General features: G+C 45.6%; 1 protein-coding gene and 1 long non-coding RNA gene across 3 annotated transcripts in view; one reads left to right on the top strand and one right to left on the bottom strand.

Annotated features, from left to right (window-relative positions):
• Positions 1–9,751, bottom strand: part of ABCB10 (ATP binding cassette subfamily B member 10) — a 35,729-nt gene extending 25,978 nt beyond the window's left edge. The window contains exon 1 of the mRNA XM_038533766.1: positions 9,235–9,751. Within this exon, the coding sequence (XP_038389694.1) occupies positions 9,235–9,751 (517 nt within the window). The remainder of the gene's footprint in view (positions 1–9,234) is intronic.
• Positions 9,752–10,282: 531 nt separating this feature from the next.
• LOC102152610 overlaps positions 10,283–13,430 on the top strand; it is a 39,105-nt gene continuing 35,957 nt past the window's right edge. The window contains exon 1 of one of the 2 annotated variants that reach the window (XR_005357814.1): positions 10,283–10,672. This is a non-coding gene — a long non-coding RNA (uncharacterized LOC102152610). Of the gene's footprint in view, positions 10,695–13,430 lie in introns of both variants that reach the window. The other variant, XR_005357812.1, reaches the window with a different exon arrangement.

Genomic DNA, 13,430 nt, shown 5'->3' with positions numbered 1-13,430 from the left:
CAGGGAGACAGAGTCTTATCAAAAAGGAAAATATTGAGAAAATCCAATTAGGAACAACACATACCCCAGGTAAGTAAGTGCATTCATAGCAAGAGGAATGCAATTTTCACTACAAAGATAAACCAGTTTTCATATATCAGATTGGCAAGGATCAAAGAGTTCAATAGCACACCATGTTGGTGAAGCTGTGGGAAAAGAAGCATTTATACTGTTAGTGGGTGTGCAAAAGTGGTGCGACTGCAATGGAGAGTAATGTGATCATATTGGTTAAAATATGAATGTGTATTCCCTTTGATACAATAATTCTACCTCTAAGATTTTAACTTATACATATACTCCCATATATGTATGCAAAACAGGCACGTCTGAGGATGTTCACTACAGCATTACTTGTATCAGCAAAAGACTCAAAGCATGCAAACAACTGCCAATGGAGAACAAGTTAAATCAATTAAGGAACATTTATTTTATGAGTATTACACAGTCATTAAGAAGAATGAAGCAATTTTCCAGGTATTGAGGTCACCAAGATACACTGTTAGTGAAAACAGCCCAGGACACAAGTGTTAACATTTGCTTGTTGGCTTTTAAGTTCATATACATACAAAACATCTCCCGGAAAATAATAAGAAACAAGTAACAGTAGTTCCTTTTTAAGACTGGGGTTGGGGAGTGGCTTAAGCATCCAACTCTTGGTTTTGGCTCAGGTCATGATCTCAGGATGGTAAGATCAAGCCCTGCGTCGGGCTCTGCACTTGGTGGGGAGTCTGCTTGTCCCCCTCCCTCTGCTTTTCCCTCTATTCTCTCTCTTTCCTTAAATTAAATAAATAAAATCTTAGAAAAAAAAGATTGGGGTGATTGGGGGCACTGTACATACCACTACATACCTTTTGAGTTTGATTCTATTAGGAACCCAGCTAGTGCCACCATTACAGATTCAATAAGAAGGCTCCTAGATGAATACTATGTGGACTGAGCCCTGGGAGATGGGAGCTCTCACACTCTCCTAACAATAGGTACTTCTCTTTGTGTTTTACCTAATACTAATACTGCAGTTAAAGGTATTAGTTTTATGTAACCTTAATAAAAAGAGTGTAGATTGTATTACTTACAATAGTAAAATATGAAAACAACTCAAGTATCCACCCATAGATGAATGGATAATGTGGTACACACACAGTGGACTATTACTTAAGCCATAAAAAAGAATGAGAGCTTTCTATTTGCTATAAGATGGATGGACCTAGAGGCTATTATGCTAAGCAAGATAAATCAAAGAAAGTGAAGCTGTGGGAAAAGTGATTTCACTTTTATGTGGAATATAAAAATCATGTGAAATCATGTGATTTCACTTATATGTGGAATATAAAAAATAAAACAATGGAACAAACAAAAAATCTTAGACTCTTAAATATAGAGAATAAACTGGTAGTTGCCAGAGGCAAAGTGGGAGGAAATATTGAGAATTAGATAAAGGAGATTAAGAGGTACAATCTTCCCGTTATAAAATAAATAAGTCACAGAGATAAAAAGTACAGCATAGGGAATATAGTCAGTAATAAAGTACTAAATGCTGTTTGGTGACAGATGGTGACTATACTTATTGTGGTGAGCACTGAGTAACAGAATTGATGATTCAATATATTATGCACCTGAAACTAATATAACATTGTACATCAACTATACTTCAATTAAAAAAGTATTTTTTAGGGACACCTGGGTGGCTAAGTGGTTGGGTGCCTGCTTTCAGCTCGGGGTTGTGATCCCAGGATCCGGGATCGAGTCCTGCATCAGGCTCCCTGTGAGGAGCCTGCTTCTCCCTCTGCCTGGGTCTCTGCCTCTCTCTCAGTCTGTGTCTCTCATGAATAAATAAATAAATCTTTTTTAAAATTATTTTTTATATTAAAAAAAGTATAGAGCAAATAAAGTATTTTTATATTAAAAAAAAAGAGTATAGAGCAGAGCTCTAGGAAGAATGAGAGCCTTTTAAATAGGGAGTATTTCACATAATCACTCTTTTCCTTTCTCGAGGCCTTCTCACAACCTTATTTAAACTATAGATACTCAATACTGGCTGCCTCATTCCCTCTTCATTTTTCTCCTAGCACCCCCCACCTCTGGCATTCTAAATGTTTCACTTGTTTATTGTCTATTTTTCCATTAGGACATAAAAGATTTTAAGAATTTATTTTTAGGGGCACCTGGGTGGCTCAGTTAGTTAAGTGTCTGCCTTTGGCTCAGGTCATGAACCTGGGGTCCTGGGATCGAGCCCCAAGTTGGGCTCTTTGCTCAGGGAGGGGAGAGCCTGCTTTTCTCACTCCCTCTGTCTACCACGCTCTCTTGCTTGTGTGTGTGCTTACTCTCTCTCTCTCTCTCTGTTAAATAAATAAATAAATTAAATTTTTTTTTTAAAGAGTAATTTATTTTTAAGTAATCTCTACACCCAAGGTGGGGCTTGAACTTACAAGCCTGAGATCAAGAGTCACATGTTCTTCTGACTGAGCTAGCCAGGTGCCCCAGGACATAAAGATTTTTGTCTGCTTTGTTCACTGCTATATCCCCACCCCAGAGACACATAGTAAAAGTTCAATAAACATTTGTCGAATGAATGAACAAATAAATTGAACTTTGGTAAAGAAGGCACAAAAGTGTATAAGACCAAAGTTACTCAGTAGCCTAAAGAGGAACTTTAAGATCTGGCACCTCAGAAAATCCAAACAGAAACAACTCCTTGCACAGAGCCACAAAGTTCCTGTGTCTGGTTTAAAATCCCAATATCACAATATAACCAAAAAACGTGAACCTGGCCAAGAGTCAGAGCTGGGGTCTTATTTTGAAATGCCATGCTCCTGATGACAGGGCCCAGAGGGACTGAAACCCACAGGTATGCAGAACATCTCACCCGGCATTCAGCATAACACAACTGTGGTGATTTGGCATGCTCCAGGGGAAGGTGTCCTGGGGAACAAGGGATTAACTTGAGAAACCTTTCTGCTTCATCTTTCACCAGTTGCTAGTCTCTCCAGGCTGTTCTTTCACTCTGGGAAATGCTTCCAAGAGTATAACGTATGCAAGGTGCTAGAAGGGTCCATTTCTCCCTCTCTCCTCCAATCTTCTAATTTAAAGTTTTTATTCCAGATTAGAATCTGTAGTTAGTGAATGAAATGCCCTATGATTTTGATTCTGAACACTAGTTCTTACACAGTAATGATAATGATCATAAAAAGGAATTTAGTTGAATCCAAACTCATTCCAGGATATCCCCCTTTGCCTTTTAATTAAAAAATATATATTTTTTTATATTTTATATATATATATATATATATAGATATATATATATATATATATATCATCCATTTATTTTATTGCCATTTGTGTCCTTTTCCTACAAACTGAATGTAGACAAAAGTAAAATAAAGGCTTTTTTTTTTTTTAGATTTCAGTTAGATGGATTCTTGTTAATGCAGGTTTTACTACATATCACTGTCTTAAGACATTAATGAATAATTTAGACTTGCACCCTGTCATTTCAGATTCCTCCCTAAACCCAACATGCTGACTATACTACAATCCTTCTGAAGTCCTTCTCCAACTTTTCTCCATGGTTAAGCCTCTTGCTTGTTCCTATCCTTGCTAATGGGACCTCAGCCACTGTTATGTATCTCTTGACAGATATCTTCAGGTTTGTTATCTTCATTCTACTGAATTATGGCATCCAAAAAGTTAAAGAAATAGTCTTCAAAAGAAGGAGGGAAAAAACCCTAAAATGCAGAGTTAGCTTATGAAAAAACAGGTTTGGGTTAGGTGGAAGAAGCATGCCCACCACCTAATAGACACGGTGCCAATATTTTAATGATTCCTCTGACCATCAGGCAGGAGCCTTTCTGCTTCCTGGCCTGTCCCAAACCCCAGGCTGCTGTCCTTTTCTCTGCTTGTAATGTAGTGTAGTACAATGAGGAAGTCTTTCTTTCAGTGCAGTTCTGTACTATATGAACTGGGTGAACTTGGGCAAGCTCCCTCACCTCTCTGTGCTTGAGTTTCCTTTGAAATAAGGTGGGTAAGAGGGGTTTGGGGAGGATTGAAGGAGATAATGCCCATTAAATGCTTCAGACAGTGGTGGGGTCTCATTTTTGTGCTTCATCTTTAATCCTGGAATGACCCTGGGGTTAGCTGTACCTGCCTGATGGTCAGAGGACAGAGCTAGGACAGGGACCTCATGGTGCAAAGGAAGAAGTATTGAGAAATAAAGTGGGGAAAGAGTGGGTTCTATATTATACACTGAAATGGGGAATTAGCAGAATGGCAGGCTAAGAGGGCTTTAGGGTAGGTAGTGCTATAGTCAACTGTACATTTTAAATGATCCACTCTGGCTGCAGAGTGAGAGGGGAGAACTAGAGGCCATCATGACTACAGAGACTGGTTAGAATAGTCTGTTCCCCTGCTCCACGCAAGAGGGACTGGAGGGAATTAGGGTAGGGGCGGAGAGGACAAGGAAGGTGTCAAAGACTGCAGATGTTTTTAAGAACTAGACTCTTAGGACCTGAGGATTGGCTGGATTGGGGGAGCATGTTAAGAGGGTAGGTTTTAAAATGGACCTCACTCTGCCATCTAGCTGTTTGACTTCCAGTGAGTCACTCAACCTCTCTGTGCCTCAGTTTCTTTATAATATGGCAATAAAAGTCATATTTCCTTTACAAAAATATTATAAGAAGTAAATTAAGTATGTATAAGTAAGGCATCTGATACAAGGCCCAGTATCTAGTACAATAGTTAGGTATTACTGTTGTCATTACGAGGAACCAAGAATGTCTCCAGCTTTGACAAAGGACACAGCAGCCCACTCTCTGAGAGAAGTGACGGAGCAGAAAAGGTAGCTTTGGGGAGAAGGGTACTTTGGTTTTTGGACATGTTGAGTTTTCAGGTGCCTAGGAGATACCTCCAAGGACACAGGTGGGTATTATAGGGCACAAAGGAGGTGAGAATATTTCAAGGTAAAGGGAGAGGTGAAGAAACCTGGCATCTAAGCTGGCTGGGGAAGGGATGAAAACATCAGGGGCTGGCAGGCTAGCAGAGTTTAGAGAACTGCTCAGGTGGATGGACACCTAATCTGTAGAATAAAGATCTTCCAGACGGTCAGCATGTGCTGGAGACTGAGGCATCTGTGCCATATCTGCAATAGTGGGAGTCCTGCCCTTAACTCCAGCACTCCCTGTTCAGTAGACACCTATGTACTTTTAAATCTTCTAACTGCCACATTAAAAGGGTAAGGGGGAGTGGGGAAGATGAATTTTAGCAACAGATTTGATCCAAAATATTAATTTACCTGTAATCAACATAAAAATAATAATGAGTTCTACTTTTTTTCATCCCAAGTTCTTTTAAAATATGGCATGCATTCTCTGCTTAAATGAATTCTAACACATTTCATAGCACAGCTACAGAATGTTCATGTTTTCTCTGAAATATGGTATTTCCAGAGCGAACAAACATCCACGGTTTTCTGGAGCAGTCTCAATTTCAAAGGTTCAGCCTCAGTGCCAGCAGTACAGTCCTTAGTAGAGCCTCTGTCCTGATTTGGGCTCCAGGAAACAGCCATTCTAAACACTTCTCACCCTCTCTTTGCTTACAGTATTCACTGGTTTTATCACTGTATTCTTTCTGATCGCTTCATAAAATATTAATTTAGCAAAAGCTCCTGGTGGGCATCAGGTTCTAAGAACTGTCCTAATCTCAAACCACACAAGCCCTTATCAATATTTTAAGTGAGAGGCACCCTCCCCAGTTCTCCACAGAGGCCTCAGCTGAACTGTGTGTGTGGAGGGGTAGGGGTGTACCTTACACAATCTAACCAGGAACCTGCCTGCAAAGTGTAGGGAAGGCAAGCTGCCTCTGTGGGCACCTCCAGGCTGGCATGGTCATTATAACCTTACAGTACCCCAATGACCCACAGCTCACTTCCAAGATCAATTTATGCAGTGTTCTCTGACCCTAATACAGTGGGATGGCTAGAGCCCTCCACAGTCCCCTTCTATCTGCCAGGTGCAGCAAAGGGCTGGAACAAATGACTTCTTATCCCAGCAGTCCACCAGGGGCTCCTCAGTGAGCTCCAGTAACTTTTAAGACTTCTTCTGGCCAAGGTGATAAGATGAAGAATTAACAGAGAGAGACTGGAGAACAACTTTGTAGGCCACAGCTATAGGAAGATGGCTGCAAATTCCTATACTAAGTGAGCCGCAGGGAGGAGAGGCATGGGGCAGGTGAGAAGACTGCAGTGCCTATTCCCTGAAAAATGGGAATAATGCTAAAACTGTTCTCCCCACACATCTGGAAACATTTCAAATGGTAGACCTTTTTTAAAGTTTCTGACATAAATTACTTCAGATCAAAGTTTTCTGGTCACAGACTTCAGGTGGCATATTCAACAAATTGCTGAAGACAGATGAAAATACTGTTAATCAAATGTAGAGCTGAATCGTTGAAAAAAAGATTTTTGCATTTATTTTCCTAAAGTTTAGCAAATTAACACTGGAATTCCTTCTCTTCAATTCAGTTTCTTTTGGCCTCTTGATTAACACACACACACACACACACACACACACACACAGAGCTCTTTATCCACACCCTTTCAAAGAGATGTATCAACATCTGAGGCTGTTCTTATGATGGTAAGTTACAAATTAATGATGACACCCCACTTCCTTTTAATCTCACAAATGCCAACACCCAGATTGGCTTCAATATATCATATATAATGACTTTTAAGGAAACCATATGTCCTAAGTAAGTGTTTTTCATCAGATTTCCTCATAAGATACAATATGTATTTATTATCTGTTTAAAAAAATTAGTGTACCGGGGATCCCTGGGTGGCTCAGTGGTTTAGTGCCTGCCTTTGGCCCAGGGCACGATCCTGGAGTCCCGGGATCGAGTCCCGCGTCGGGTTCCGGGCATGGAGCCTGCTTCTCCCTCTGCCTGCCTGTCTCTCTCTCTCTCTCTATGTCTATCACGAATAAATAAATAAATAAATCTTTAAAAAAAATTAGTGTACCAACCTTGGACTTATTTTCTCAGGTCATATATATGCTCACAATCATTCAATGAGGCAGATCAAAATCACTCTTCTTAAAATAAAGGGAGGTACAGTTCTTGCTTTATTTAAAGCTGTCTCAACATACTAGCATGGCAAGACATGTGGGAACGGAAAGAAGGTACAGGGATGATGGTTATGAGAGATGCCAGGCTGGACTATCCACAGTGCTGAGCACATGTGGGCACCAGCAAAGCCTAAAATGGAAAGTACTCTGGCCCACAGTGTGAGAGGTTTATCTAAAAAAAACTTCTCAGCACCTGGTATTTCAGAAATAAAACAAAACTGGCTTTCCTTGCACTCAAATTGCATATGGGAATGACAGACACACCTTGCAGTGCTCAGAGTCACTAAAGTTGGGCCTGGTGGGACCATTACTTAATTCCTTCATCTCAGGCGCTCTTGAGCCCCTGCCCTGTGCTGCACACATGCTAAGAACTAGGCAGAATCAGAAACAGCACCTGTCTCAAGCAGTTCACCGTCCAGCGAGACCTTCTAGTCTCAAAAATTTCTCTTAATAGAGTAAAAGATCTTATTTCCATCAAAATCTGCATAGGACCAACTGAGCAATGAAATAAATTCTCTTTATACTTAAGTGATAGCAAGAATTCCCCTAAGCTTCAACAGTGAGAAGTAAGCCATTCCTACTCCACCTGCCTTCCTCCACAGCACCCATCTGCCCTACATCACAAATGACTCTCTAGGAAAATCCTTTTTAAAGCAATGGATTTGCAGCAAAGCATGTGGAATTCTCACCTGTTTCAAGGGCTGCATCTGACCCTCTTCCCATGCCCTCATCATGGTTGCAGTTTTCTCTCTAGTCATATGACTTTCATTTGTTTCTTCCCCACTAAGCTGGAAGTCCTGACAGGAACAGAAATCATGTTTCTTTCTGCCACCCCCACCCCCCATGTAACCCCATGACATTGAGGAGGCTCAATAAATATTTATTAAAGAAATGGAGGGACACCTGGGTGGCTCAGTGGTTGAGTGTCTGCCTTTGGCTCAGGTGGTGATCCCTGGGTCCTGGGATCTTTTAGATCTTAAAAGGCCCTTGCGTGATAACATTTTCCCAATTATGGTTAAAAAATGAGGAATTATAGAAAATCCTACTAAAAACATTCATTTTGATTCCTTTAAAAAAATTACTCAATTACGATTTAGTTAGGTTATGATCTACAGTTTCTCATAGCTTCTGGAGTTCACAGATCACTTACTATGCCAGTGTTTGGTTTTCTTGAAGAGCTAGTAACTTCCTGCTTACCACTCAGGGAAGCAAAAGGCACATGAAACAAAACGGAGAGGTTTACATTGTTTTACTTCACATAAATTCACAAAAAAAGTGCTGACTGTTTAATAAGGTTGCCTAAATCAAATAATGTTTTTTAAATTTTTAATTAAATTCAGTTAACATATAGTTCATTATTAGTTTCAGGGACGGAATTTAATGGGTCATCAGTTACATATAACACCCAATGCTCATCCCAACAAGTGCCCTCCTTAATGGCCATCACCCAGTTACCCCATCCCCCGCCTGCCTCCCCTCCAGCAACTCTGCTTGTTCTCTACAGTTAAGAGTGTCCTGTCGGTTTGCCTCCTTTTGTTTTTATCTTTTTCCTTCCCTTCCCCTACGCTCCTGTTTTGTTTCTTAAACTCCACATATGAGTGAGATCCAGTGGTATTTGTCTTTCTCTGACTTATTTGGCCTAACATATTACACAATGTTCATAAAAAGTAGTATAACTTCATAATACAAAACCAGACATATTTTTGGCTAGAATACATTTTAAAATGTAAGGGGTGGGGGGAACCCCGCTCGTTCTGAGAACGCTGGCAATGGCGAAGCGGAACGGACCCGAAGACTCCAATAACGAGCCGCCGCTGCTCGCTTGTGCAATGTGTGTCAAGCCAAGAAGACAAACATAAAGCACGGCCGAGGACAGATTCTCGGCCAGCCTGAGGCCTGGCACTGGCGATGCGACCGAGGGTGCGCACCCCTCGTTCAGCACCGGCTCAAGATCCCCACGTAAACGCCGGCCTGCCCTGCCCCTCTTCACGGGGTTAGAAGTGGCCCAGGCGCGTGTCCCAGGGCCGCGCGGGGTGTGAGGTGCGCTGACCGCCGAGGGGGAGGACGGGGCGAGCCCTACCTGCCAGCCTCCCGCGCTCCGGGTACGCCAGCCCCAAGAGCTTCTGGGCCTCCGAGCGCCCGGCCGCCGCGGGGCGCAGCTGCGAGTCGTCTCCGGGAGCCGCGGCGGCCGCAGGCACCCCCGGCCCGCGCGGCCAGGCCCTGCCCCCGACGCGGGCGGCGGCCGCGGGGCCGCCCCGAAGCCCAGCGCACGGGAGCCGGGGAGCGCCGGGCCCGGGGAGCGCCGCGCACCTGCAGCCGCCGGGGAGCCGCGCGCACAGCGCCAGGAGCCGCGCGAGGCCCGATCCCCCGCCCGCCGCGCGGGGACCCCCGGCCGGGCCGCCGCTAGTGCAGCGGCGCGGGCCTCGCGCGGCCCCGGCGGCCCCGGCGAGCCCCGGCCCCGCGCCCCAAGGCCGCAGCGGCCACAGGCCCGTCCGCTGAGGCCGGGGCCCCGGGCCGCGGGCGCCCAGGGTCCACGTGCTGGCGGCCGCGCTTCGCCACAGGAGCAGCCGCAGCGGCCCGGCAGGGGGGCGGTGCATGGCGCCTCCGCCCGCCCGGCCCCGCGCGCACCGAGTCCGACGACCCTCCGGGCCCGGCCGCGCAGACGGCGAGAACGCGGCGCCGCCCGCCGCCCCGCCCGCTGTCACCCGCCGTCACCCGCCTCGTCGGGCCCGCGGACCCTGCGCACGCCCCGGGCCGCGCCCGCCCCATACCGGTCCCAGCCGCGGCCCTCCGCCCGCACCGGTCCCCGCCCTGCAGGGCGGCGACCCGCGCCCGGCACCACCCCTCCAAGGAGCCCCCTCCCTCCTCGGCCGCCTGCGCCGCAGCGCCCCCCACCGGGCTGCCGAGCGCCCGGCGCGCAGCCAGCGCCCCCGAGGACCGCGCTGCGGAAAGCCCTGGGCGCCGCTGCGCCTGCGCACTGTCGTGCGGGGAGCTTTTTCGCGCTTTTCGGTCCCGTCCGGCGAAAAGCCGGACGCGGCGCGAGCCCTTTCTCACGCCGGACGACTCGGCGGGGCGCGCAGGCGAGAGCACACGATGGCCGGTGAAAGGATGTGGCGGCCGGACGGCGAGCTGATCCGGGCTTGGGGCGGGTCCGCGGCCCGGGCGACCCCGGCTGGGGCCGCTCCCGTCCCCGGGCGTCCCCGTGCGGGCGGCAGACGCTGTCGGAGACGGCGTCGCTGCGGCTCAGCCCCGCGGCGGAGGAGGTGGTTGGTGAGCGGCCACACCGGCTAGCTTGCAGCGGGAGAGCGAGCGATCATTTCCTCACAGCACCGTCGAGGCGCTCGGGCTGCTCGGATGAGAACCCGGTCCAAGGCCACTGCAGTATCTTAGCGCACGTGCGAGGAAAGCCGAGGGGGACATCTGAAAACCCGCCGGGCCGCGGGGGGCTTCGTGGCGCGGGACCTCGGCGCTGGGGAGCGGGGAGCGGAGCGGAGCGGAGCGGCCTGATTCTCTTGCCTGTAAGAGTCGTGCTTGAACAAGGTGGATAGATTTTCGTTGACCCCTAATTTTCAGGGCCAGTGCTAGGGTACGGCTAGGGAGAGACACGAGCCTCAATTCCAAAATTCATGGATTCGGAAAAAAAAAAAAAAAAAAAAAAAAAAAAAAAAAAACCCACACCTCCATAATCAAGATAAATATTTTGATGCAATGTTTTTTAAAGTCAAAAATAATTTCAAAAAATCAAAATTAATATTAAAAAAAGCCATGACAAGCCACATATCAAAATTTCAAAAGCACCTTTTCACTTGCGCGATCCTGCCTGTCTTCTCACCTTAATCCCACCCTTGAGAGCCTTATTTACAGAACTAGGCAGTCAGCAGCTGGCCTAGTTTACCGATTTTTTAAAGATTTTTTGCATTTAGATATTACTGATCTTGACTAACTGAGACATTTTCAGGCCTCCATTGAAGTTTTGACTCCAGGAGAGTGCCTGGCTTACCTCACCGTACTTGGGGCCCTGGCAGGCAGGGAGTGTAGGACATCTGAGAGGAGGTACAGATAATAGAAAGTGTGGAATGAGACGGTGCTTTATATGCCCCGATGAGCAGGAAGTGAGCAGGAAGCATGCCATCCTTTAAATCCCAACGTCTTAGAGGAAGGGCAGCGTGGGGCCACCCCGCCCTCCCACCCCCCCCCACCCCCCCCCCACCCCCCCCCACCCCCCCCCCACCCCCCCCCACCCCCCCCCCCACCCCCCCACCCCCCCACCCCCCCCGAGTTAACAGGCGACTTTTGTTAGCCTCTCATTGGTGTCTAAAATCTAGAATGCAGGGTATAGGTTGAAAGTTGACTCCATTGATTTATGAGCAGGCATATTCCTTCTGGGAAAGATTTTATTAGGTCACTTCTAAAAAGTGGGGAGATAGTACCTCATTCCCCACATCATACATCCTGCTACTTCCCATTTAAGCCTCAGCTGAAGCAATGTAAAAAAGTGACATTCTCCCTGTTGGAAAGTGACAATTTTAAGTCAAATCTAACTTTCCTCTTACTTTCTTTTTCCCATTTTCCAGAAAACAGTTGCTGCTCCAAGGGCTGGGGAAAGGGCTGGGTCCTTTGCTTTCTGCCTTCCCCAGAGTGTTGTCAACCAGGCTTTGTCAGCAAGCACTTTCTGGTGTCTGATGTCTACAGAAAAATAACTCAAGTGTAGTTGATTTCAAAAACAAAACAAAACAACTGTTGGTTTTTTGAATTTCTAAAAATCAGGCAGGTAATAGGATAACAATTAACCTTGACAAAAATGTAATGATAAAAAAAAAAAAAATCCTGCCCAGCCATCATATTACAGACAAGGCAAGGATTATTTACTACTGTAGATGCAAAAGAAAATGTCCCCGGCTCTTTAAAAATATATACAATGGGAGAATGGAGTAGGGAATAAATATTGGCAGAAGGACTTACTTACACAGTCATCACACCAAAATAAAAAAAAAGGGGGGGGAAGCTACTCTAAAAATATGTGTATATACATATTCAATATATATATTCATTCCTATGAGAAGGTTATGGTGCAAAACAATAAACATATGTTTTGCACATGTATATATTTTATTTATTACTTTGCATGACTATGACTTCTTCCCACTTAATATAAGGATAGCTTCTTGTTGCTTTTTTAGAATTTCTTTGGCCACTGAAAAAGGCAAGAATTACTCTGAACTGTATTTGGGAAAGTAAGACTCAAACCCTTAGATGTGAGTGGATTAATAGTATAAATACTATGGAAAAGCAAGAAAAAACAAAAGTCCAAATCCTGCCCACTGACAGACAGAAAGGGCTCTTCGTGGAAGTGTGATTGAACCATGCAGTAAAATCTGGCCCTCCGTGAATAGACTCTAAATAGGTTTAGTGGCCAACAGGTGTTGAATTCAAAAAGGATGTCTTTTGACTGAAACTTGAGAGCAGTTGGGATCACTTCAAGAAGAGTTCCATCCGTGGATTCCTCTCCTTCAGAGGGTGATAAGGGTGCTCATGTGGACAGCAGGAGGGGGTCCATGAAGCATAGTAGCACAAGAAGCAAACAAGAATCTTCCTGGTGTGAAGCCTATAATCTGATGAGGGTGGGGGTTGTCATTTGACCTCTTTTCTTTTTTTAAAGATTTTATTTATTCATGAGAGACACACGCAAAGAGAGAGAGGCAGAGACACAGGCAGAGGGAGAAGCAGGCTCCGTGCAGGGAGCCCGACATGGGACTCGATCCCGGGTCTCCAGGATCATAGCCCAGGCCGAAGGCAGCGCTAAACCCTCATTTGACCTTTCTTAGTACATTTCTTTTTCTCTTAACTCAAGCTTGTAATTCCTCCAATCAAGGACAGGAGTGACAGGCTGAAGGTAGAGCATGCAGTTCAGTGAAGCATGAACCAGGAAGGGGGTGGAATGCATATAGGGCTGGATTTGTAAATTCCTCTGAAGTCTGAATTGATTGAGGTTTTTTGGTAACTCCTCTGCACTGCGTGCTTCCGGTGAATGCTGAGGCTGTAACTTTATCTCAGTAACTGGACTCAGGCGGGCTTAATGCAATGTATATAAGTGTCAGCATCTTTGGCTTTTACATTCTCCCTCACTTCTCCCCAAAGATTCTAGAGAAAGGTTGTTATGGGTTGAAGTGTGTCCCTCCAAAAAAGATATGTTGAAATCCTAACCCCCTCGGTATCTCAGAATGTGACCTTATTTGGAAATAAGAGGGTTGCAGGCATAGTTAATTGAGTTAAGAT

This window comes from Canis lupus, chromosome 4 (genome assembly GCF_011100685.1).
Source record: "Canis lupus familiaris isolate Mischka breed German Shepherd chromosome 4, alternate assembly UU_Cfam_GSD_1.0, whole genome shotgun sequence".
Lineage (NCBI taxonomy): Eukaryota > Metazoa > Chordata > Mammalia > Carnivora > Canidae > Canis > Canis lupus.
Note: the sequence above shows the minus strand (reverse complement) of the source record. Positions and strands in the feature narration are given on the sequence as shown.